At 49.0% G+C, this 25833-nt stretch overlaps 1 protein-coding gene across 5 annotated transcripts; it reads left to right on the top strand.

The window, feature by feature from the left end:
• Window positions 1–886: 886 nt before the first annotated feature.
• On the top strand, window positions 887–25821 carry BACE1 (beta-secretase 1). Of its 5 annotated transcripts, XM_053593266.1 has the most exons (11): window positions 14955–15014; window positions 15850–15970; window positions 17538–17630; window positions 17773–17861; window positions 19646–19862; window positions 20517–20654; window positions 21604–21738; window positions 22004–22105; window positions 22436–22585; window positions 22852–23023; window positions 23687–25821. In XM_053593266.1, the coding sequence occupies exons 3-11, from the start codon at window positions 17565–17567 to the stop codon at window positions 23926–23928; spliced, it is 1311 nt and encodes a 436-aa protein (XP_053449241.1). In that variant the 5' UTR covers window positions 14955–15014; window positions 15850–15970; window positions 17538–17564; the 3' UTR covers window positions 23929–25821. The 5 variants fall into 5 exon arrangements, with proteins under 5 accessions (XP_053449238.1, XP_053449240.1, XP_053449237.1 ...); XM_053593263.1 differs by lacking the exons at window positions 14955–15014; window positions 15850–15970 and adding an exon at window positions 887–1618; XM_053593262.1 differs by having other exon boundaries at window positions 12110–15970.
• Window positions 25822–25833: the final 12 nt, after the last annotated feature.

Below are 25833 nucleotides of genomic sequence, written 5' to 3'. Positions count from 1 at the left end.
TATGATGTTTTCTAAGATTTTCTGTTGTCTTGTTTAAGAAGTTTCCCCTTAGTGTGTTCTTTTTAAATCAGAATGACTACTGAATTTTATCAATGGCTTTCCACATTTGATAAATAACATATTGATATAACCATACATCTTTCTCCTCTAAGCTATTGGAACTCTATAAAGCTTTTCGTTTTAAGCTCTTGTCAACGAATATACAGCTACTTCTTGGAGTGATAACACTTCAAAGCTGTCAACAGCAATTAATCCTTAGTCTGGCTGAGTGACAACCCAGAACTCAGGAGGTCAAAAGGATTTACAGCAAATAGAGCCTCAAGGAACAAAAAGATACAGATTAACTGCCCACAGATTGCAGACTCCTGAAAACTACTAGGCTTTCCCCTCTATGGATCCTGCTTATATGGTTTGCTGCCTAGAATACCCTTCTATCCTCTTTAGTCTTGTTCCCCTATCTCCACTGGAGGAAAGCCTACTCACTTTTAAATGCTCAAATTAAATACTCCCTTCTCTCATTGAGTCTTCCCAGATCCCCTAGCTGCTCCCCTCCCCCCCAGTTCCTATTCTTAAAGCCACATCGCTTTGGTGTAAGCCCACTGTGTGGCAGGAATCACGTAAGTCTTCCATGTGCAACCACCCTGGGTGTATGTGAGTTTTATTTCTCTCTGTAGCCCCAGGGCCAGCCATTGTGCTGAAAGGACGGACTGATGAGAGGGGGTGCAGCCACCATCTCGATGGCCCTTCCCGCCCCGCCAGGGTCCTGCAGGGCGGACTCCCCCTCGGCAGAGGGCATCGCAGACCCCTCTCTAGCCCCGGAAGCTGGGCTGCATGCCATGGGAAAACTACACTTCCCAGCGATCCCAGGGAAAAGCGAAAACCCTTTGGCTTTGACAGCCGCCGCCACAAGTCTTTCCGCCTCCCCTGCCCGCCCGGGAGCTGGGAGCTGGATTACGGTGGCCTGAGCAGCCAGCGCAGCCGCAGGAGCCCGGAGCCCCTGCCCCTGCCGGCGCCGCCGACCCCGCCAGGAGCCCCGGGAAAGCAGCCACTGCCGACCTGCCATGCCCGCCCCTCCAAGCCCCGCGAGGGGCCGAGCCCGCTGCTGAAGCTGGCCGCCACCGTCCAGATGTAGCGGGGTCCACATCCCAGTCTCTCCCCTTCTCTCGTGCCCCGCGGATTGCTCCTGCCCGCTCTCCACGGCCTGGACCCGGGGGTTGGCTGAAGGGCCTGCGGGCTCTGGAGTCCTGATGTCTCCGAGCTCCCTCTCCTGTGAAGGCACCACCTAGACTTGGGGACAGCCAACAGGGACGGACGTGGGCCAGTGCAAGCCCGGAGGGCCCGAAGGCCAGGGCCCACCATGGCCCAAGCCCTGCCCTGGCTCCTGCTGTGGCTGGGCTCCGGGATGCTCCCTGCCCACGGCACCCAGCACGGGATCCGGCTGCCCCTGCGCAGCGGCCTGGGGGGCGCCCCCCTGGGGCTGCGGCTGCCCCGGGAGACGGACGAGGAGCCGGAGGAGCTCGGCCGGAGGGGCAGCTTTGTGGAAATGGTGGACAACCTGAGGGGCAAGTCGGGTCAGGGCTACTACGTGGAGATGACCGTAGGCAGCCCCCCGCAGACGGTAAGGTGGTCAGGCGAGCCCTAGCTTTGTCCCCTGCATGAGCAGAGGGGTGAAAGGATGGGAATGCAGCATGCTGGTCCCCTGCTGAAATGGGCTGGTGGGGACGGCTGGAGGGACCCTAACCATTCCTCCCAAACTATTCCTCCGGGGTCATAAGTCACTCCTCTTCCTCTCTCCCCTCCCCATCACAGACTTCCCAATCCCCCTTGGCTCACTCCTTGTCAGGCACACTTACCCCCTCAGTGAAACACTTGCGTTGGGGAGCCTAACCCGGGGAAAGGGACTGCCACAGGGGCACTGTAACAGGTGTCAGCCCCTCTGGTAATGAACAAGCCTGAGTGCCCCAAATTCCACCACCGTGGAGGTTGGCCACCCAACCCTCTCTCCTCCTCTCCTCTGGTCTTCCAAACTTCATTCCCAGCACCTTGAACCTCAAGGACCAAGGAATCCTGGTACCAGTTACAGCACCCCCTTTCTCCCACTCTCTGAGCCATCAAGCCCCCCCCCCTTGACCTCCACTCTGCCCAGAAGCCCTGGTAGGGTTCCTGCCTTCCCCAGGCCATCCTTCCTTCTCCCACCCCTTTCTGCACTCCAGCCCCTCCCCCGCCTCAGGCCTCCCCAGGACAGAGGGGAGCTGAACTGAGCCCTGGAAAAGGACTAATTTTAGGAGAGAAGCCAGATGCCCTATCCAAGAATGGGACTCCTTCCTTGGTAGGACAGAGGGAAGGCATGACAGAGATGGAAAAATCACTGCCCACTCTCCCCATCCTCCCTGACAATCTCCAGGGTACCTCCAAGGTGGTTGGTGGGGAGTGCGCCCTCAGCACCTCAGTGGGCTGCTGTGGGAGTGTGTGCAGCCCTCCATGTGGGGTACCGTGGCCAACCTCTGTGTGCATCTGCCTCCTCTGTGGTGAGTCTGGGCACGGGAGGCAGTGTGCTTCTGTGTACGCTGCTGTGTGTCACCTTGAATCTGATCCTGCACATCTCTGTGAACCACCCCCAGATCTGTGTCTGGGAAGCCTGTCCTTGAAGGGTGTGTGAAGGTGGGAGTGTGTCTGGCGTGGGTGGAGGGGACAGCCACACTTCCTGAACTTCCCAGCCAGCTAGATCTGGAAGAAATACAACCTCCACCTCCCAGTTACTTGTCAGTAACTGCCTTCCTAAGTCCATGCTACTCAGGCCTACCTCTTGGCAAGTCCAAGGCACCGGTCTTTTATACTTTCTCTGTCTCTTTCCTCTATATCACCATAACTTCCCCAGAAGTAGTTTCCAATCCATGTGTGGAGGCCACATAAAGCCAGAATCCAGGCCCTGAGCAGCCTGAGCAAATAGAATGTGAGGCTTTGTCAGGGAACAGAGGGGAATGCAGAGACCTGGGACCTTCTCCTGTTTCTGCTACTAATGTGCGGTGCAAACTGCACAGATCTAAAGGCCTGCGGCGGAAATGGGGCTGTGGAACCAACAAGAGCTTTGGGGTCAGACAGGCCAGGAATTCCAGCTCTACCACCCACAGCTTTTCCTTTTCCCGGCTGTGTGGCATTGGGCAAGTTACATAACCTCTCTGAGATTATTGCCTTGTCTTTAAAACGAGTGAACCTATAGATCTCCTTTGCAAGGTAATTGTGAGGATTAATTGTTCTAGGTGCTTTTATCTGGACACAAAATTGACTTCCAACAAATTTGAAGTCACTCTCTCCTTTTCTGGACTGTTCTGCTTCATTCGTGCTATGCGATGAAGCACTGGGTGTCCTGAGTCTCTGCATTTTACATGTGTAAAACTATACTGTCATCCGTCCCTGTTGGCTGTCCCCAAGTTTAGTACTATACTTCCCTAATCCCCTGAAATAATGCATACATCCCCCAGCCCAGCACTTGGGGGAGAGTAATTGCTCAATAAATGTCAGTTCCTTCCCCTTCCCTTCTAGGAGAAGAGGAAAGTGAGTTTGAAGTTCAACACCAACCCAAGGAGCCAGTGCCAGGGAGCCCTAATTAGAGCAACTCTGTGGTTTACACTATGGCTTCTGAGCCTATGCCAGCCAGTCTCTTCCCTGTGGTGCTTTCCTTTCCCAGCAGTCTGTGAGAAAGATGCTTTCTCCGTACCTGGTGGGGTTGCTGTAAGCACTAAATGAGAACTTGGATAGCGAAGTACTATGAACAAGTAAATGAGTAACATGAAATTTGGGGAGCCCTTTCTCTGTTAGGCAATTAATTGCTGGGGCTTAAGGGCTGATCCATAAAGAGACAAGAAGACACATTTTCTGCCCACAAAATGTAGAAGTGAAATAATGGAAATGACTAGCATAAGGTCATCCATATAGTGAGCTCAAAATGATGTCCAAATACAAATTCTCTCACCCTGGCAGCACCTGTGGCTCAAAGGAGTAGGGCGCCGGCCCCATATGCCAGAGGTGGCAGGTTCAAACCTAGCTCTGGCCCAAAACTGCAAAAAAAAAAAAATTCTCTCACCCCACCCTGGACCTCCCTAGTTATAACCTCTGGAGGTAGGGCCCAGGAGTTTGTCTCTCAAGTTTGAAAACAAGTGAGCCGTAGGAGTGCAAAGAGTGAGTGCTATAAGTGTTCAGAAAGTCAATCAGGGAAGGCTTTGCGAGGGACATGTGCCCAGATTGTGATCTTGAAGGATGGACAGGTGTGAGAGGCCACTCCAGGGGACAAACAGCACCAATCCCACTGCTTTATGATTGCACCTGACTGGCCTTGCATGTCCATGTCCGCTCCCCACCATCACCACCGCCAATTTAGACGACAACGAGAGGCCACAGTAAATGAGAGAATGAGTTATGTGTGTTGGGGCTTACACTTATTTATTCAGGAGGCAGGAGAAAGCCAGTCCAGTTTATATTACACATTTGTGCTGAGACCAGATAAGTTTGGGTAAATAAAAGAGAGCTAAATTGCCAATAGTTGAAATGTCAAGCTATAAGGTTAGGAATTTGGTCTTTAGATACAAGGGGAGAATTGAATTTATTTGTGCAGGGGAAGGCTATAAAGAAATCAGTCTTTTAGAAAGAGATATCTGAATTTTAGAAAGGATGGAACTGAGAGACGCAGACAGCAGGAGGTTCTGTCACAACAGTCCAGGTGTGAGGGACTGTGCCAAGGAAGCATGAGGCTGTGATGAGACGGAAAGAGAAGGGAATAGCTGGACACAAGGAACATTACACGGTGGAGGGGCTGGGTCCAAGGCAGGTGGGCAGGACTGAAGACATTGGTGAAGAGGGCAGCATCAGAGATGATTTTGAGGTTCTGACTTGGGGTGAATTGGAGGATAACAAAACTATTCATGCAAATAGGAAAGTTGGCAGGAGAAGATGGATGAGTAGTTCTGGCATACAAATATATACCTCTATCCATTATTGCAGTATAAGTCTCTTTTATACACATATCATTGTGTTCTTCATAGCAGTATATAAAAAAGTCTTTATCATTCACAGCTTCTAGCAGTAGAAGTGAGGTCTGCAAGGTTAAACAGTTGACCAAGTGGCAGGCTAGTGAGTGACCCCTTCTCACCCTGTTCTTTCTACTCTGCCATTTGTCTTGGGAGAGAAGAATTTATCTCTCTTGGGAGAGAAGAAGCATCCCTCTTCCATTCCCCATAACATGCACTGATACATGATCTCCCTAATAACATTTATTGTGACATAACTGTTTTTGTTTCCCTCAGAACACTTCAAGTACTTACGGACAATGTCTTTTAAATTTTATTTATTATTTTACAGTGTCTTTTACTTTTCTTTGTAATCTGATATCTATGATAGTGCCAAGCTCCAAACATGCCCCTAACAAACACTGAGTAAATGGGCTCGGAGCCTGTAGCTCAAGGGCACCAGCCACATACACCAGAGCTGGTGGTTTCGAATCCAACGTGGGACCGCCAAACAACAATGATGATAACTACATCCAAAAAAAAAAAGCCAGGCATTGTGGCAGGCGCCTGTAGTTCCAGCTACTTGGGAAGCTGAGGCAAGGGAATCACTTAAGCCTAAGAGTTTGAGCTGTGAGCTGTGACACATGGCACTCTACCCAGGGTGACAGCTTGAGACTCTGTCTCAAAAAAAAAAAAAAATTGAGTAAATGAATACCTTAGCTGTAAGACATCTAACAGAACTGTGATGGCAGTGTAAATGCAGAATAAAGTATTTTTATTCTTTTCACTTACATGAAAGGATGTCATCTCATTATGATAGTATGAGCATCACTGACCAAACACAGGACAATAATGTAGTTGTGCGGAGGGAAATTTGGTGATAGTCAATCCAATTTAGCAAATATTTATTGAGGAACTATTGTGTGCAGAAAAGGAAAATAAGGCCATAGCCTTAGCCCTGGGGGAGCTCACTACCTCGTGTGAGACACAGACATAAAAACACCAAAATATCCTATAAGACCAAATGCATAGGCCAGGTGTGGTGGCCCATGCCTGTAATCCTCGCACTCTGGGAGGCCAAGGCCGGTGGATGACTTGAGCTCAAGAGTTTGAGAGCAAGAGCAAGATCCTGTCTCTACTAAAAATAGAAAAAGAAAACTAACCAGGGGTAGTGGTGGGCATCTGTAGTCCCAGCTACTCAGGAGGCTAAGGCAAGAGGATTGCTCAAGCCCAAGAGTTTGAGGTTGCTATGAGCTATGACACCACAGCACTCTACCCAGGAGTGACACAGCGAGACTCTGTCTCCAAAAAAAAGAAGGCCAAGTGCATTTGGTACAAATGGTACGACTGAGTCTTGGAAGTGCACACAGAAAAGCAGCTATTTCTGATAGTGTGGTGGAAAGGAAGGCCTCATGAAGGGACACAGGAACTATGGTGAGAAGCTACAAGTTAGGGTGGGGGTGCTGTGGGGCTGAGTGAAATTTGGGTTTTATTCTGTAAGCAGTAAGGGATCCTTATAGGTATATGAGAAGAGGGATGGTATAGTCTAATTTTGGTTCTAGGAAAACATCAGTGCACAGGATGGCTGGGATAGTCTACCGAGAGACACGGTTCTCAAGTAGGGTATAAGGGCCCAAAAGAACGTGGTGGCAGTGAGGGTAGAAAGGAAGAACCAGCACTCACATGTCCTTCAAGCAGTTATTTTCTGCCCTGCTGAGATGCAGGGGTGAGAGAGGGAAGAGGAGAAAATGACTTCCTTCTGTTTAACCAACGTTGTGTCAGGGACACAGCAGAGAGGAGCAAGTTTTTGAAGCACAATATAGTTGACCAAAGATCTGTATTTATTATTTGGCTTTAATTATAAGGGAACGGGTATTAGCATATCTATTTTAGGACATTAGAAAACTGAAGTCCAGAGAAGTTAAGTGATTTGCCCCAAATTACTCAGCAAGGGAGAACAGATGGGCTTCAAATACTGGTTTTTGGATCTCGAGTTCTTTCCCATGTTCTACAGTCTTGGATATGTGGGTTGACTCTGAGACGTACCCAGCAACCAGCTGACAAGGGGGATCTGGAAACCAGGAGAGAAGTTCAGACTGGAAGGGTAGACTAGGGAGTCACCCGCTGAGAGATGGTTGTGAAAGCCAAATTAGCAAACAGACGTGTTCTTTGAGAGAGTGGAGCAGACAGAGGAAAACAAGGAAGGAATAGTGGGTGTGTATACAAGGGAGCAAGAGAAAATCTTCAAAGAAGCAGAAAAGCATGAGAGTTCAGAGTCTCAGAGACCAAGAAGTCCAAGTAACTACTTTTTCCTCTTGTCTTTCTCTCATAATGATTTTTTTTTTTTTTTGCAGTTTTTTTCTTTTTTTTGTCTGGGGCTGGGTTTGAACCCACCACCTTCAGTATATGGGGCCGGCGCCCTACTCCTTTGAGCTACAGGCGCCACCCTCCCATTGTGATTTTTAAACTGTGTCTTGCAGCGTTCTGTAAAGTGGGCTCAGTGATGAGGGAGAGAGACGGGAGACAGGCAGGCGGGCGGGACTCCCAGCCTCCCACCCTTCCTATCTCATTTCACACACCTCTCTCCCACTGGCTGCCCAGCTCGGTAGGGAAGAATTTAGCTTGATGGTGGGGAGAGGCAGTGCCTTGAGAAAGACTGTGCCCTCTCACTGAAGTAGACCCTTCTTGAGCTTCTCTGATAAAGAGCAAAGCAGAAAATTCTGGTTGAAAAGGCAAGAAGATAAATATCTCCAGGAAGCCCCCACACCTGACAACTAACTTCTCTCTGTCCTGGGAGCCATCTCTTTTGGATGCCTGGGCAGTGGAGAGTGCTGGGAAGGAGCCTGACCATTTTTCTGGTTCTAGAGCTGCTTTCTGAGATTATCCTGGCCAGATGGGCCCAGAGGGCTGGAAAGCATTCACTGATGCCACAGTACCTGGTACCTGAGGGTGTGCTCAGGTACTGTAGCCAGGTGGTGCCTGAAAGGGAGCAGTGGGCACTGGGAGGAGTTTGAGGAGTCGGTAGCCTTAGGAGATTCTGACACGGGAGAGCCATGGAGCAAACTGGCTGAGCTCCATCTTCTCCCATGCAGCCCATCCTCTTCCTCAGACTTCCTGAACTGCTGTCATCTTGTGGCTGCCCTCTCTGCTGTCCACCCTAACCCCGTGTCTGGGCTGGATGTCTCCTTGCTGACCTTTCAGGGGCAGTGACTCCCACCACTTATTCCTTTCCAGTACCTGTGGAGATTTTGCCAAGTAGCATAAGGAGTGAATCCTAGCATCTCCTAAGTGCTCAAACAAGCAGGCCCATTGTGCTAAACATGATCCAGGTGCCGGGGGGGAATTGGATTTATACCAGAGGTCAACTTCATTTTCAACTGAGGACAGAGCAAGAGAAGATTAAAGCCAATGTAACTAACCTGTGGGTGGGACAAGATTCGACAACAGGAAGGACTTACTGTCTAATAATGGAGAGCAGGTGTCAGATAGCTGCTCTGATGCCTTGTAGAGCAGGGATTTTCCAGGTGGGTTCCACAGAGGCTGAAGGTGCTATGTCTTAAGAGCTAGCACAGTGGGGTGGGGGGTGGGGGTGATCAGAGAAAAACAAAACATCTCTACCCTTTTCTCTGATACACTGAAATTCTGCATACAATGGGGAAAAGGTTCTGCTGCTTATAAATTTGAAAACCACATATGTAACTTTTGGGGCCATTCACATGCATAATCTCATTTGAATAGGAAATACTGATAAATATTAGTTGAGCTAGATTAGAGGCCAAGGAGAAATGGAGCATCCCTTCCAAAGGGGGAAGGTAAATTAGAAAGGTTAAGGGTAACCCAGCCACTTTGGGATTCCTTAAAAATCTAGCCCATGGGGGCAGAGCCTGTGGCTCAAAGGAGTAGGGCACCGGCCCCATATGCCGGAGGTGGCGGGGGTTCGAACCTGGCTCTGGCCAAAAACTGCAAAAAAAAAAAAAAAAAAAAAATCTAGCCCATGGCTCGATGCCCGTAACTCAGTGGCTAGGGCGCCAGTCACATACACCAGGACTGGTGGGTTCAAACCCAGCTGAGGCCTACTAAACAACAATGACAACTACAACAAAAAAAATAGCCAGCCATTGTGACAGGCGCCTATAGTCCCAGCTACTTGGGAGGCTGAGACAAGAGAATCACTTAAGCCCAAGAGTTTGAGGTTGCTGTGAGCTGTGACGCCATGGCACTCTACTGAGGGCAACATGGTGAGACTCTGTCTCAAAAACAAAAAACAAAAAAAAAGAAAGAAAACCTAGCCCAAAGTGGGGTAAATAGTGCCAGGGAGCCAGCTTGCTTACAAGTACTGACTGCCAACTACAGTCTGGAGAAGGAAGCGGAAGGCATAGGATCTATCAGGGAAAAGGGGTCCATTTGCACACGTCAGCTGATTTATTCAGGTGGGAGGAAGCTGAACAGGACCCAATCTCTGCAGGCAGTTTGAAGTAGGGGCTGTGAGCTGTGTTGGCCATAAGCCATGCCCAGCTATTGACTTGAAGCTTCTCCTTGCCCCCTTCTTTCCGTGTTGGGTAAGTTCAGGTCTGGAAATATCCACTTAGGAAAGCAGATGAAGCTGACTCAGAAGGTTCTAGAACAAAAGAGCCCTGGAATCACTATAACTGCTCCAAGAACCAAAGGACCCTGGGTGGATATTCAGTCAATATGCATGGGTATGGTGTGTGTCCACTGTCCTGGTCACTGTGCTCAGAGGCCACACGGTATGGGTTGAAAATCATCCCTACAAGGACCCTGGGGCTGAGAATAGCAGGAGTCTGCAGGAAATGAGGCAATCGCTGTCAGTTAAAAAAAAAAAAAAACATTATGGAGCACTTACTCAAGGCTAGGTAATAATTAGGTAATAAGGATACAAATGTGCTCTCTACCCTTGGGGAGCTCATAATCTGTGGGGTAGACATTCAAAAAATGATTAAGTTTTGTGAGTGGGAGACAAGGAAACACAGGTGCTATTGAGGACCTGCAAGAGGAGGAATCTAACCTTGGCTGGGACATCAGGGCAAGATCTTTGGGAGAAAGGATGTTTAAACTGAGACTTAGAAGTCAGACAAAACAGGGAGAGCACCTTTCAGACAAAGGAAGCAGCACACTACAGGTGCGCAGGTGAGAGACCATCATGCTTTTGGGAAACTTCATAAGCAGCATGGTGAGGAAGGGGGAAAGTGTCAAGAGCTGTTCACTGGGGTTGAGCTATGGTTGATCAGGTATCCCCAAGGTCAAGGATCCCAGGACTTAATTCAGGTAGTTTGTGTCAGTTACCTGGTAGCAAACTACTCCAAAATTTAGTGGCTTGGAACAACAGTCATTCTATTTTTCAGAATTCTTGGGTTGGCTTGTGGTTCTTCCATAGGCCTCACCTGCGCTCACGCTTGTGGGTCAGGGGTGGGTCAGCTGGGGACTCGACTAATCCAGGCCCGCTGGGCCTCTGGTTCAAAAGTCTATCATTCTCAAGGGGGCAAGACTGAGCTGCTTGAGGCAGAATCTCAGGACACTATGCCAAGGGGGCCGTCCCCAGTGAGCAAGCACTTATCAAGACTTTTCTTGCATCATTGTCCCATTGACCAGAGCAAGTCACATTGCTAAGCTCAGAGGGGGTGTGGAGGGAGGTGAAGAATTCTACCACATACTTCCTCTCCAAATGGGAGAGACAAAAGGGTCAAGGAGTTGGAAGACGACACTCGAGGGTTGGTCAGAACCAATGGATTCCTGTCCTAGCTTTGTGGCTTGTTATATAGGATGGTCAAATTGCTTACCCACTCTAGGGCTCAGTTTCCTCCTTTGCAAAATGGAACAAAGGCTTCTAAATCTCAACTTGAGCTCAAAGTCTTGTTATACAAGAATTTAAGCCCTCTCATTAACTGTGAGGCCTGCACAGAAGGAGACAGACTTACTCTTTAGTACGAGGAATTGAGTTAGACTTCAACTCCAGAGCTTGTAAAGATGGTAAGACGCTGGGATAGGCTACCAAGAAAGGTTGTGGATTGTCAATCACTAGAGGTAATTCAAAACTGGAAACAGTCCCCATCTTTCTAGGCCAAAGGACCAATGGATGCCTCCTGTAGGTTCTTCTTATCCAGAAGAATTTGAACTATCCCTGCCTACCAGTGAGCAAAGAGCTTACCCTAAACTTTCTAGTTCTGTACCTGTCTCATCACCCAAGACCTATTCCTGAGAACTCTAGGGGAACACACAGAGCGAATCCTGGGCAGGTGTTCCTTTCCCTGTGGGGCTCATTAGCACTTCCCCTGCAGCTGCCCTCCCTCTGAAGCCCCCAGGGGCACATTTGTTTGTTAAGTGATTGACACTGACCTAGCCCTGACCCCAGACTACAAGCCCCTGGGCATCTGACTCCTGGGTCTGTCTGACCCCAGGAGAGAGAGGAGTAAGATGGTTCCAGGACCACAGGCTGCCTGAGAGGGAGGCAGTTCTGAGCTAGAGCCACACCCATAACCTTGGCTTGGGAGCCACTGAGGAATCCCTCCTTCACTGCCACCCCCAGAGAGAGTAGTGTGAAAAATAGGGTAAATTAGTTCTCCCTTTTTTTTTTACTTTAGCCATTCGTTCATTCAAGAAATATTAATATTATTGCCAGTCACTGTGATAACTACTAGGGATGCTGTAGGGATTTTATTCTTAAAGTATTTACAGGATTGGTGTGGGGAATTAAGAAGAGATCAGTGTGCTGGTGGGCAGAGAACTTGGCAAGGTATGGGATAAACATGGACCAGATACATAGCCAGTGCAGACCATGAAGGGCCTTGTAGGAAATGCTAAAGCTTTAAACAGAGATTTGGTTTTTGCTGTTGTTTTGTTTATTAAGACAGGGTCTCACTCTTTTGCCCCAGCTAGAGTATAATGATCTGATTATAGCTCACAGCAACCTCACATTCCTGGGCTCAAGCTGCCCTCCTGGCTCAACTTCTCCAGTAGTTGAGAACTATAGGTGTGTGCCCCCATGCCTGGCTAATTTTTTAGTTTTTTTGTAGAGACAGTATCTTGCTGTGTTGCTCAAGCTGGTCTTGAACTTTTCTTTTTTTTTTTTTTTTTGTAGAGACAGAGTCTCACTTTATGGCCCTCGGTAGAGTGCCGTGGCATCACACAGCTCACAGCAACCTCCAACTCCTGGGCCTAAGCGATTCTCTTGCCTCAGCCTCCCGAGTAGCTGGGACTACAGGTGCCCGCCACAGCACCCGGCTATTTCTTGGTTGCAGTTTGGCCGGGGCTGGGTTTGAACCCGCCACCCTCGGCATATGGGGCCGGCGCCCTATTCACTGAGCCACAGGCGCCGCCCTGGTCTTGAACTTTTGATCTCAAGTGAATTTCCCATCTTGGCCTCTCAAAATGCCCGGATTACAGATGTGAGCCACTGCACCCAGCCCAATGCTTTTATTATAATAAAAGTTTTTATTTTAACATCTAAGGTAAACCATTGACATAAGAGAGTAAATTGAACAAATTTGCACCCCTCTGCAATCTGTTGTGTTTCTTTCAGTGCAGAAAACAGATTGGAAAGGGCAAGAGTGGATGTGCCAAGAGCAGCTGGGAAGCTATTGTGATATTCCTAGGTGAGATGATGATAGCTTGACTTGTGGCACAGGAAATGGCAAGAAACTTTTTTTATATTCAAGAGACTTTGGCCTGTAATCCTAGCACTCTGGGAGGCTGAGGTGAGAAGATGGCTTGAGTTCAGGAGTTCGAGACCAGCCTGAGCAAGAGCAAGACTCTGTCTACTAAAAATAGAAAAATTAGCTGGGCATAGTAGCAAGTGCCTATAGTCCCAGCTACTCGGGAGGCTGTGGCAGGATCACTTGAGCCCGAGAGTTTGAGGTTGCTGTGAGCTAAGCCGACACCATAGCACTCTAGCCTGGGATGACAGAGTGAGACTTTGTCTCAAAAAAAAGAGAGACAGAGAGAGACTTTTAAGGCGCTTATTTGCAAAGGACTTGATGCACTAGACAGAGATGTGAAGAAGACGGTGGTGTTAAGATGTCCCTGATGTTGCTGATTTACAGAACAGATGGTTGGTGACGCCATCCACTAGCACAAGGAATGCTGCAAGTCACCCAGGTCAGCTTCGGACACCCTGAATTGGAGGTATCTGTGAGGCAGTTCAGTATATGTGTTTGAGCTCAATGGGGAGGAAGGCGTAGAGTTAGGAGTGTAGGAGTGCCGGGATCTAGGTGAGGTGGCTTAGGGAGGCAGAGGAGTGTGAGAAAAGAGTGCCTGTGAAGGAGCAGAAAATATGACCTGAGAAGGAAGATGAAGCCTGGCTTGAAAATAGCTTTTGTATTTGGTGACGTGAAATCACTGTTAATTGTAGTAAGGGCTCTTTTATAGTGGAGGGGTAGAGGCAAAACCCAGTTTTAGAATGGATTGGGGATGAGTGGGAAGTGAAGAAACGGAGACAGCTTAGCTGAGAGCTTCAGTTGTGAAGGGAGAGGCAGGGCTGGGTAGCTGGAGGCGTATGTGAGATTTAGGAAGTTTTTTGTTTTTGTTTTTGCTCTAATGACATTTACAAATGCTTCATTATAAGCATCTGTAAATGTCAGTAGGAAGAATCTGGATTTGGTGATGATGGGGGTAGGCTGGGGTGGTTGAATCTACCTGAAGGAAAAGGGATAATTAATAGAAGACAGTGCCTAATAGGGTGGAGGGAACTAGCTCCCTAGCCTAGGTCACGGGGTCTGGAAGAGCCAGGTGGGGGGTGCTGGAGGCAGGGTGGAATGACCGATGTGGGAGGTCAGGGCAGCCCCTCTGATGGCCCCGTTCTGTGAAACAGAAGGTGAAGCCACTGCTGGCAGCACGTAGCCCTTCCTCCCAATACCCTTAACTGCCCTGTCTCAGAATGACTGTGGTGGCTCAGTTTTACCTAAGGCCCCTGCCTCGTCAAAGGACTCAGCTGAAGGCTAAGAGACAAAGGCTGCTGGGGCTGCCCCCAGAGCTCCACTTGGTTTAGAAGTGTTCAAGGACAAGACCAGAAATTGCTTCTTTGACGGGCAGGATATTACCACAAAGGACATTTGCTCAGGAGGGAATCTCAACTGTTTATTGTGGTTTCCTATTTGGGGGGGGAGGCTACAGAGGGAAAGCACAGAGCCTTGAAGGCCTGAAATCCTGGCTAGGAGATGGGTGAGGGGTTTTGCAATGGAGGGGGGTCATTCCTTCCTGGACTTGGCCCCCTTTGAGGTGGAAGGGAGAAAGGCTGGGACTAGAAAGGCAATAAGAGTGACCAGGGCTTCCTGGCTGGGGAAGTAGTCGCCTGCAGAGACAGTCCCTCCCACCCCACAGGAGAGCAGAGGAGTGGGGAGGCAGGGACAAGACAGGAGAGGAGAGGAGTGGGGAGGCAGGGAGGAGCTGGACAGCAGGAGCCCCCAGATCTAAGCTCTATTCCAGTGTACAGAGTAGCCATATTTTCCTAGGACTGACCAGGTGGTCTCTCCCTTGAACAGGCTACAGGGACATGTTGTGGAGAAGACCTTCATTTGGGGGTCCAGTGAGAGCAGGGAATCCTGTAAATAGGAGGCCAACCCCCAGTGCTGGAAGCTGAGTCCTGAGAGGTTGGGGAGGAGGTCTGGAGAGGGGGCGGGTGAAGATACCTTTTTAATCGTTAACCTGGTTGACTGAAATCCGAACTGCTGAGCCTCCTGGCTCTATTGATTTTCTCCGAAAGCACAGCATCTGGAGCTGGTGGCTGCCCAGAGACCAGGGAGAGAGCCTAGGGGGGAGAGGGGACAAGGAGGGAAATGGGAATCAGGCCAGGAGGAGGAAGGATCAGGGGAGTCTTTGGGGACATGACGGAGGCCAAAAAGCCTGAGCAGGCACTAGGGGAGGGCACAGCGTAACCACAGAGGCACCACTGAGATGGAAGGGGCCAGAGAGGATCTTGCAGAGAGGACAGAACTAAAGCCCAAAGAAGCACAGTGACCTGCTCAAAGTGACAAGGGCAGAGCCTGCACCAAATCCAAGGTCAGTTGACTTCACTGCACAGAGGAGAGAAGATAGAGAAATATGAAAGCCCCTGAGGTCAGGAGAAAAGCTGAGGTGATGGACATGGAAAGACGGCAAAAGATTCAGTTTACAGATGGCCATTTTTCTAAGAACAAGGGCCTTTCCTCTTTTTTTATCTGTGAGGATATAGTAGACTGTCCTGGTCCTGCCCTGGGGGCAGGGTCCTTTAAGACCTATGGAACCAGCGGCTATTGATTGAGGAAAAAATAAAATTGAAAGCGGCAAGAGATAAAGAGGCAGGACACACAGAATAGTTTTCAAAGGTGGGACACAGGGAACCACGGCTAGCTTGCAGGACTTCAGCAAGAGGCCCAGAGTGCTCGTCCCACCCAGCTTTTATTGAAGTGTATTTTCTCATTTAGCCAAGAGGGTAAGCTGAGGAAGGGAATAAAACGTCAGCACTTTCTCTGAGTATGCATGTTGTTATTCTATCAATAATCATTAACTTTAAGGGTCTGGGCAGCCTTGAGCAATCCAAACCCTGAGCCTTGTGTAGGGGCAGCCTCCTGTGTGTGGTCACACACACAGATGCCTTGGGGGAGGTTAAACCCCTTAGTTTCTCTGTGGTGCAGATGCCGTGGTGTCAGTTCTACTCTGAAGAATCGGTGGGGAAGAGGAATTTTCCCCTAATCTCCACTGAGAGGCATTTCCCTCCCTGGTTAGGGTACAAGCCCTTCTGCCCATGTCTCAGTGCTGGAGCTGTTCCCTTGATCTCTGCCCAAAGCAAATACCCATCATGGGTATTTGCTTTGTTGACTGAGCAGGAGTCAGCCTGGTTAATGTTCCTTCCCAGGCCTTGCACACAGCTTCTGCTACAGCCATTGTTCTTCAGAGTGCTTAGAGACCCAGCAGGGGTGTTTGAAAAGCTGTATCCCTTACAGGCCAGGCTTCCCGTGAAAGCAGAAACTGCTCAGGTAAGTAATTAACTGTTAGTTTAAAAGTAAGCTAACTAAACTTTTTATTCTGCCTTGCTCAGCTTATTTCTGTTTTTCCCCTTTTCTGGGGGTGTTTTCCCTTGCCAAGAATGGGGTCTTTGGTCCCCATTCTCCCTGCAGTAGACATTGAAAAACAGCTCTGAGGCTGGATGTGGTGGCTCATGCCTATAATGCTAGCACTCTGGGAGGCCGAGATGGGTAGATTGCTTAAGCTCACAAGATCGAGACCAGCAAAAGCAAGACCCCATCTCTACTAAAAATAGAAAAACTGAGGCAAGAAGATTGCTTGAGCCCAAGAGTTGGAAGTTGCTGTGAGCTATGACCCCATGGCACTCTACTTAGGACAACAGCTTGACACTCTGTCTCAAAACAATAAACAGTAACAAAAACAAAAAAAATAAACGACTCTGGTCTGACTGAGGGAGGGGTCAGCCTATCAAAGGAGGAGGAAAGAGCAAGGTAACAGAAATGCCAGGAGGAGCTGGACCTCAAGGAGCACCAAGAAGATGCCTGTTCCATAATCCCTTAGCCAAACACAGGGCCCTGGCAAGATGGGCATTCACCAGGTCATCTCACAGGGCTCCTGGCTCTCCATGATTTTTGATGCTAGGATTCATAGGTCTAAGTTACCTCTGAGACAGACGGGGAGCCTTGCCTGGATGGCCACATTCTGGTGGGCAGGGTCAGAAGCACACACATGGGCACCGATGTTCCAGCCTGGTCCCACAGCGCCCCTCACCAGTGCCAACTCCTAGAATAGCTCTTTGAGCTGGAGGGGCATGTGCCAGACTGGCTTCCTTGGAGAACCATAAAAGGAAAGGAGGGGCTTGAAGACAAAAATCAGTCAAGTACACAATGAGCAAGGGCAACGTGATGGTAGAAATGGGATGGACACCAACATACACATACAACGTGAGTCTGATGACGGGTAAAATGTTGAGACTCTGCTGACAGCAGCAGACACAAAAATTTCCGTGGCTATGTTGAGGATGCTGAAGGAAACGAAATACTTCACCCCAAAATATATTTCTTTCACATACTTTGAGATGGCTGTTCAGAGGGCCTGCAAAGCTGTCTCTTGTGGGGGATGTCTGCCTCTGTAGAGAATCTGCATTGATGCACCCGGGTTTTCTCTGAGGTCCTCTCCCTTAATCCCTAATCTAGGAAAGATTAACTGAAAGTCTGACACCTTTCAAGGTCTGAAAGAAATAAGAAATATTGGGTGGTGCCTATGGTTCAAAGGAGTAGGGTGCTGGCTCCATATACCGGAGGTGGCAGGTTCAAACCCAGCCCCAGCCAAAAACTGGAAAAAAAAAAAAAAGAAATAAGAAATATTTACCGTCTAAACTCTCTGGGGGGCTGCTGCCTATAAGGTTTCATCATATAACAAGATCACCTTTGCTAGCTGGCCTCCTCTTCTCTTACTTCTATAACCTATTTTGCCATGATCCAAGCCCCTATTCATTTCTTTGAGTTATTTTGTATGACTCCCATGCATGATAATAAATTGGTATAGCTGCTCTCCTATTAATCTGCCTTTTCTCAGTTTATTTTTTCAGCAAACCTTCAGAGGATGAAGGAGAAATGTTCCTTTGGCCCCTACAGCATTCTAGGACCCCAGGTTCTGTCTGTGGTTATGGTACACTATTGGGTGTCAGCCGGGCCAGTCCTCCATCGTGAAAGTTTCACATTCCAAAGGGAGACTCTGGCTAGGGTGGTGAGGGAAAATAAAAGCAGTGAGTCCTATCTATAATGTCTTTTCTCTCCCATTTCTCTGGCAGCTCAACATCCTGGTGGACACGGGCAGTAGTAACTTTGCAGTGGGGGCTGCCCCCCACCCTTTCCTGCATCGGTACTACCAGCGGCAGCTGTGAGTCCAGGGGAGAGCCCTGGGGGGGAGGTACCTTTTCCAAAGATCCAGGGCCAAGAAGGGTCAGGGGAGGGATGCAAGGAAGACTAGATTCTGAGATCCTTTCTTCCTTCTGGAGGAAGGGGGAGGGAGAAGGCAACAGTGACCAGGAGAGACAGGGTGAAGAGGGGATGGTTTGAGGAGGTATACCATGGGAAAGGGTGAGTTGAGGGGCAACTAGGAAATGCTTCAGTACTGGGACAGGGCAGCCTCCTGTGAGAGGGAAAGAAGGAAGGAGAGGAGCCACATATCTCACAGGGCGATGTCGGGGGGCTCATTTTCTCTGCCTGAATATGGAGGTAAGAGAGACTTCATCCCACACCCCTTCAGTGGCTCTATTTTCTGACACAGCTAAGTCTTGGCTGAATAGGCCACAGTGATAGCTCACTTTGTTGTGTTCTCAACCAGGGGTCACTCTAGGTGGCTTTGCACAGACCAAGGACATGAAGTGCCCTCCATAAACCCCACTGCCTAGACCAGTATCAGGGACCGAAAGCTGAAGTATCTCCTCTGTGCCTCACGTAGATTCAGCGTACTGGTGAAAGCGGGGGTTGGAGGGAGTTTTTAAGGTTAAGAGAGGCAGTGAGGGATAATGCGGAAGCCCCCTTAGCAAAAAGTAGGAGGAAAATGTGATGGGAGGACATCTAATGTCTGAGACATCTCTGTGTATGAAAACGTTTAAGGCAGGTGGCGCCTGTGGCTCAGTGAGCAGGGCGCCGGCCCCATATGCCGAGGGTGGCGGGTTCAAACCCGGCCCCGGCCAAACTGCAACAAAAAAATAGCCGGGCGTTGTGGTGGGCGCCTATAGTCCCAGCTGCTCGGGAGGCTGAGGCAGGAGAATCGCCTAAACCCAGGAGTTGGAGGTTGCTGTGAGCCGTGTGACGCCATGGCACTCTACTGAGGGCGATAAGGTGAGGCTCTGTCTCTACAAAAAAAAAAAAAAAAAATATATATATATATATATATAAAAAGAAAACGTTTAAGGCTTCAATCCTATCCTTGACCTTCTAAGCAGGTGCAAAACCCACCTTCCCCATTTCCTGCCTTCTTTGGCTCCTTTCCCTTTACATTTCTATCTAAATGAGGTAGTCAGGGAGAGGAATGTGGGCAAGACAGATGAAAGGGCATTCATTCCAGATCCTGGTCCCAATCCCATCACTGCCTCTCACCACACACACAAGTCCTGGACAGGGATGTGATGAAACACAGGTGGGGGTATCATACATTGATGAGCATGTTTTACAGAAGTAACACTGACCGGCTGTACTGAGATGCTTGTGCAAATCCTTTCTCGACAAGAATTGCCGCAGAGGTTTTACATTCATGCTGCGTGGCACTTTCACCACTACTCAGATGGTACCACTGCGTCCCAAGACAGCAAGAGGGTCAATTCAATAGCTCCTTTCTCTGGGAGCTTGATGGAGCCAGAGGGAGGAAATAAGCTGTCCCGCAGTAGCAGGCACAAGGAATAAAGCTCAGGCTTGTTCTTTGTAGAGCCTGAGCTCAAGACCTACAAATACGAGCTATGGAGACAAGGGAACGAGCCCTCGCAATAGCTCCCCTCGTGTACTGCAAGGCCACCGTACATTCTGTTCTGGGTGATAGGTCTGGGGATATTCCGCCGAGTAGTCTGCGAGCGGACCCTAGGATGCCCCTGAGTTAAGGTGGCCTTTGGTAGTGGTTTATGCTGGGTCCCTGTATCAGTTGTGGTTATGCATCCATAGATCTTTGCCTTCTTTCCACAGGTCCAGCACATACCGGGACCTCCGGAAGGGCGTGTATGTGCCCTACACCCAGGGCAAGTGGGAAGGGGAGTTGGGCACTGACCTGGTGAGCATCCCCCATGGTCCCAATGTCACTGTGCGTGCCAACATCGCTGCCATCACTGAATCAGACAAGTTCTTCATCAATGGCTCCAACTGGGAGGGCATCCTGGGGCTGGCCTATGCTGAGATTGCCAGGGTAAGAGGAACGGGGCTGGCCCTAAACACTATGTCTGCCTGCATATTGCATACTATGTTACGCGGGAAAGGAGTTAGGAGAGAGAAGGGGAAGGAATCGACTAAAGAAGGGAAACAGCCTTGGTGTGTGTCACACTTTATGGGGGCAAGACATGATTGCAAGAGGGACTTTACCTAACAATTGCAATCAGTGTAACCTGGCTTATTGTACCCTCAATGAATCCCCAACAATAAAAAAAAAAAAAAAAGAAGGGAAACAAATCAGTTTACAGGATTACTTAACAGAACAAGGTGGCAGTCTGAGTTTCAGCCCTATAGAGGATAGAACTCTAGTGAGTGAAGCCGCAACAGGTACAGGGAATAGGTAATTTCTCCTTAAGATCTTTAAGAATAATAAAGGTCTCCATAAATCTGAAGGTTAGGCATATGGGGATCAAAGCTCTGTGGATCTGAGAGCCTGTTGGTACTTTTCTGATTGTGTGGCCAGTGTCCCTTGCTAACCTCCTCTCTGCCAGATCTCGGAACCTCAAGATGGTCTTTCCCAAGGAACATCCCCCACATTTTCACTTTTGCCTTCCAGTCTAGACGGGAAGCTGGCTTCTGTTCACTAGGGCTCTCTGTATAAGGATTCACTCCTTGTCTCTTTCTGCCACAGCCCGATGATTCCCTGGAGCCCTTCTTTGACTCCCTGGTGAAGCAGACCCACGTTCCCAACCTCTTCTCCCTGCAGCTCTGTGGCACTGGCCTTCCCCTGAACCAGTCTGAAGTGCTGGCCTCAGTCGGAGGGAGCATGGTGAGTGGGTTCTCAGAGAGGGCAGGTCCCGGCACTGGGAGAGAGATGGCTGCCAGCTGCCCTGTGTCCTCAAGGAAATACCACAGCTGGCTCCACTACTTGGAACCAAGAGAAATCTCTTTATATTCTCTACCCCTACTTTTCTTTTTCTGTCCTTTTCTTCTTTGCATTATTCCAGAAGGATTCAAAGTACCTCTGGTAAGCCTGGAAAGGATCAGAAGTGATTAGGAAAATTTCAAAGGAAATAAAAATAAGACCTATCGAATTAAGATTATTCAGTCTGAAGGTGAGAAGGCTGAGATATAAGGAGTTTAAGTCTATTTATTAATTAATTAGGACAATGTTCTCCAACAAGCAGAGAAAATAAAACTTATAATAGAAACAACCATTCACTCAACATTTCTGGTGCCAGTTTAGGTTTAAATAAATTTATGCCAAGAGCTGTGTGAATCTGAACAAATAAAAAATCCTGGAAAGGGCGGCACCTGTGGCTCAGTGAGTAGGGCGCCGGCCCCATATACCGAGGGTGGTGGGTTCAAACCCAGCCCTGGCTGAACTGCAACAAAAAAATAGCCGGGCGTTGTGGCGGGCGCCTGTAGTCCCAGCTGCTCGGGAGGCTGAGGCAAGAGAATCACATAGGCCCAAGAGCTGGAGGTTGCTGTGAGCCGTGTGACGCCACGGCCACGGCACTCTACCGAGGGCAGTAAGGTGAGACTCTGTCTCTACAAAAAAAAAAAAAAAAAATCCTGGAAAATCTCTTCTCCTGAACACATTTAAGAAACTACAAATCAATTCTGGGCATGATTTGATTAGAAGCAGGAAGATGAAAAAGGTAATCTGTAGAAGACCTTGCCATCCCCAAGAAACTACTGATCTCATTGCTTGGTCTCTGGGTGAGCTGCTTTCCTTCTGTGCCGGAACACGGGTACCTGCCTCTTTTTGTCCCTAGATCATTGGGGGCATCGACCACTCACTGTACACAGGCAGTCTCTGGTACACACCTATCCGGCGGGAGTGGTATTATGAGGTGATCATTGTGCGAGTGGAGATCAATGGACAAGATCTGAAAATGGACTGCAAGGAGGTAAAGGGGGACACAGGGGAGGAAAGGGGGTAGGCAACATGGTGGGAGGGAAAAGACCCTGGTTACAGGGAGGATGAAGAAGAGGCATGAGACTTGCAGAAAGAGCTGGGGCTGAGCCTGGAATAGTCAGGAGCCTCATGGTCACAGCAGGACCTAAGGTTTGGGGTTAGGACTGGCAGAGCACTTTCACAGAGCTTAGGGCCTAGTGATGAAAAAATCATGGAACCAGTTCTGATGTCTGGACTCCCTCTCCTCTCCCTCTTAGTACAACTATGACAAGAGCATTGTGGACAGTGGCACCACCAACCTTCGTTTGCCCAAGAAAGTGTTTGAAGCTGCAGTCAAATCCATCAAGGCAGCCTCCTCGGTCAGTGGACTATGGATGGGGTAAAAGAGATGGGACCGAGAAGTCAGTGAGACTCACATTCCTCAGCGAGAGCCAAGATGTCTACATGTAGATCCTGCCTCTTAGAGCTCTTAAAAATCTTTTCTCCTTTATGGGTCTCAAGTTTGCTCATCACACAATGCCCCATACAAATTTTTGACCTCAGTCTCCTGCTCTCTTTCTCTAATCCTTCAATGCATTTTACCTTTCCCCACTTTGTATATTTCAAAGGGCCCAAAGTTATTTGAAAATCAGAGCGGTGAGATGCTTAGAGTCTGTTTCCTCACAGTTATCCCCTTCTTGTCAACACAGACGGAGAAGTTCCCAGATGGTTTTTGGCTAGGAGAGCAGCTAGTGTGCTGGCAGGCAGGCACTACCCCTTGGAACATTTTCCCAGTCATCTCTCTCTACCTAATGGGTGAGGTCACCAACCAGTCCTTCCGCATCACCATCCTTCCACAGGTAAGTCTCCAACCTAAGTCAGTGGGACCCCATAAAAAGGACAAGGTACATACTGGGGGACAGTGAGCAGGCCTGGCTTCCCAGAACTTAGAAGACAAAATAGAGGAATGTCCAGTGGTAAAGGAATCCTGCAAAGCGCAAGCCCTCAGCCCTCTGAGACAGCGAAGGGAGAAGCTACCACAGTAAGAGCAGAGATGCCCAGAAGGCAAGATGGGGTAAAAGATGGAGTGAGGGAGACCCTCTTACCTGTGATCGCTTACCCCCAGCAATACCTGCGGCCAGTGGAAGATGTGGCCACGTCTCAAGACGACTGTTACAAGTTTGCCATCTCACAGTCATCCACGGGCACTGTCATGGGAGCTGTTATCATGGAGGGCTTTTATGTTGTCTTTGATCGGGCCCGAAAACGAATTGGCTTTGCTGTCAGCGCTTGCCATGGTGAGAGCACCAGGGATGAGGGTGTGGGGTCTATCTGAATTCTCCCTGTTAGCAGTTAGGATACCTGGGCCCCTGTTAGTTTGGGAGGTAGTAACAGTTGCCTCAAGCCAAAGTCACCATATTGTCCAAAAGCTACTGTACGTGCCAGTCCTTTTCTTGAACTGCCTGCCATGGTGACCGTGCCTGCACTGGTAACCTCTGTTGGAAACCCCGGGTAGCAAGAGCAGCCTAGGCACCTTGGGAAGCCCTAGATGCAAGGGCAGCTGGCTGAGTCTGTGTCAACCCTGTCAGCTGCTGTACGGTGAGGTTGAAAGTGACTTCAGAAAGGTGACAGGGTTTTGCAGTTGGATTTCAGCAGTGGAAAGTAAGTTTACTAGGTGCACAAGGGCCAGCTTTTGGTCACCTCAGAACTACTGACTTTTAGCTATCATTCCTACTGGGTGGGTATACAGGGAAGGGCTGCTGCTTCCAGTGACCTGGTGGGGAGAGAGGCCTCTATGTGGTACTGGCTTTCCGGCCTGCTCTTAAATCTCCAGGGAAGGAGATTCCATAGTCTCTGCAGGGGCTAATTACAAGGTCTCACTCTCAGGAAGTTCGTTTGTTGTATACCCCAAACTGCCCTGTGCAATGAGAGCTGCCCATTCACATCTGCCTTCTCCCCAGTGCATGATGAGTTCAGGACAGCAGCAGTGGAAGGCCCTTTTGTCACTCCGGACATGGAAGACTGTGGCTACAACATTCCACAGACAGATGAATCAACCCTCATGACCATAGCCTATGTCATGGCTGCCATCTGCGCCCTCTTCATGCTGCCGCTCTGCCTCATGGTGTGTCAGTGGCGCTGCCTCCGCTGCCTGCGCCATCAACATGATGACTTTGCTGATGACATCTCCCTGCTGAAGTGAGGAGGCCTATGGGCAGAAGGCAGAGATTCCCCTGGACCACCTCTGGGTGGTTCACTTTGGTCATGTAGGAGACACTGAGTGCACCTGTGGCCAGAGCACCTCAGGACCCTTACCCACCTATCACGGGCCTCTGTACTGACAGAAAAGGAAAAGTGGCAAGGTGGGCTACAGGGATTGTACCTGTAGGGCACAGGAGAGGGAAGAAAGAAGCATTCTGGTGGCGGGAATACTCTTGGTCACCTCAAACTTAAGTTGGGAAATTCTGCTGCTCGAAACTTCAGCCCTGAACCTTCGCCTACCATCCCTTTAAATTCTCCAACCCAAAGTATTCCTCTTTTCTTAGTCCCAGAAGTACTGGCATCACACCCAGGTTACCCCAGTGTGTGTCCCTGTGGTACCCTGGCAGAGAAGGGGCCAATCTTGTTTCCCTGCTGGCCGAAGTCAGTAGGAGAGGAGGCACAGTATGCTATTTGCTTTAGAGACAGGGACTGTAAAAACATGCCTAACATTGGTGCAAAAACTCCCTATTGAATTAAAAAATCAGATTGAATATATGTATTGGCTCAAGTGGGGGTGGCTGGAAACAGAAGAATAAGTACAAGGACAGAGAACAGCTGGGATCAACACTAGGAGAAGCAGAAACACAGCCACGTACCAGTCCCAGTTTTAGACCTCGTCTCCAAGATAGAATCCCACCTTCTAAGGTGGGTGTCATACCGTTTCCCAATGTTTTTTCTGTGGTTGCAGCCTAACCAAAAGTCAGATGGGAAGAAGGGCTTATCTAGCCAAAGAGCTCTTTTTCAGCTCTCTTAAATGAAAAGTGCCCACTAAGAAGTTTTACTTAACACATGAATTTCTACCTTATTAATTCCACTCATCTCTACCTGAACCCTTTATTCTACATGATAGGTAGCAGTGAAATGCCCACCCCCCTCCCCAAGCTCCAGGTGCCCTATAGGAGAGCAAATGGAACATAGCAGGGCTGGGCTCTGTCTTCCTGGTTACAAGTTCACTCCTTTCCCCAAATTCCTATTCCTCTGGAGCTTTGCAACGAGGTGCTAAAAAGGAATAGACAGGAGATCTCTTTGACCTAATCTTTTGAAAGGAGAATGCTGAGTTCAACAGGTATAGGGCTGATGCCCTATACTGCTGCCTGAAATCCTTGCTGTCCATCTGTAAGAAGTGGTAAGATCTTTACACAACACAGCAGTTTCATTGCCTTCTTACCCTATCTTATTGCCCTTCCATTTGTTGGACTAAGACTCTTACAGTGGCACTAGTATTATATCAAGAGTATCAGAAATTCAGGGCTTTCTGGCTCTCATGTCATTGCCTTGGGTATCAAGGCTGCCCAAAGAAAGGATGGCAGCCTCAGGGCTTCCTCATTTCCTTCACCGCAGAATCCCTTGATGGAGGCCATCCATTTCTCCTACCTTGTTTCTCTACTCTCCACTACTAACAGCAGGAGGGGTAGCCAGGCTGGTTCTTGGGCTAAAAAGTGGGACCCACTTTATTGCTTCCCTATCAGTTCTGACACAGTAGACGATGATACCACTGTTAGTGGGAAGAGCTGAGTTTTCCTGGTGTACCCGTCACATTCTGTCCCTCTCTGGTTAACACACTGCTTCCAGGTATGGGACCTACCAGGTGTAGAATTACCTAATGAGGGAGTGGGAAATACAAGGAGGCCTCAGCCAGCCGCCCACAAGCCATAAATCAATAAAACAAGATTACTGAGTCAAGTTTTTTATCTGGGTTCTCTTCATTCTCATCATACTGGTGCTGCTTTGGCTCCCTGGAAATATCCCACAACTACAAAGACTGACAGGAAGATTGGAGACTGCCCACTTGTAGCTAAGAACTTACTGTATAAATAAAATCCCAGAATTGCTACCACGAAATGAA

Source organism: Nycticebus coucang, chromosome 6, assembly GCF_027406575.1.
Source record: "Nycticebus coucang isolate mNycCou1 chromosome 6, mNycCou1.pri, whole genome shotgun sequence".
Lineage (NCBI taxonomy): Eukaryota > Metazoa > Chordata > Mammalia > Primates > Lorisidae > Nycticebus > Nycticebus coucang.
This window is presented reverse-complemented; position numbering and strand designations above follow the sequence as displayed.

What these genes read in the sequence shown, in the direction of transcription:
- BACE1 (XM_053593262.1), top strand. Translation starts at nt 15,629, where the DNA reads ATGCCGTGGTGTCAGTTCTACTCTGAAGAATCGGTGGGGAAGAGGAAT. An exon ending in CCTATGCTGAGATTGCCAGG is followed by an intron (nt 19,863 to 20,516) that starts GTAAGAGGAACG and finishes TTTCTGCCACAG; the next exon opens with CCCGATGATTCCCTGGAGCC. An exon ending in TGAAAATGGACTGCAAGGAG is followed by an intron (nt 21,739 to 22,003) that starts GTAAAGGGGGAC and finishes TCTCCCTCTTAG; the next exon opens with TACAACTATGACAAGAGCAT.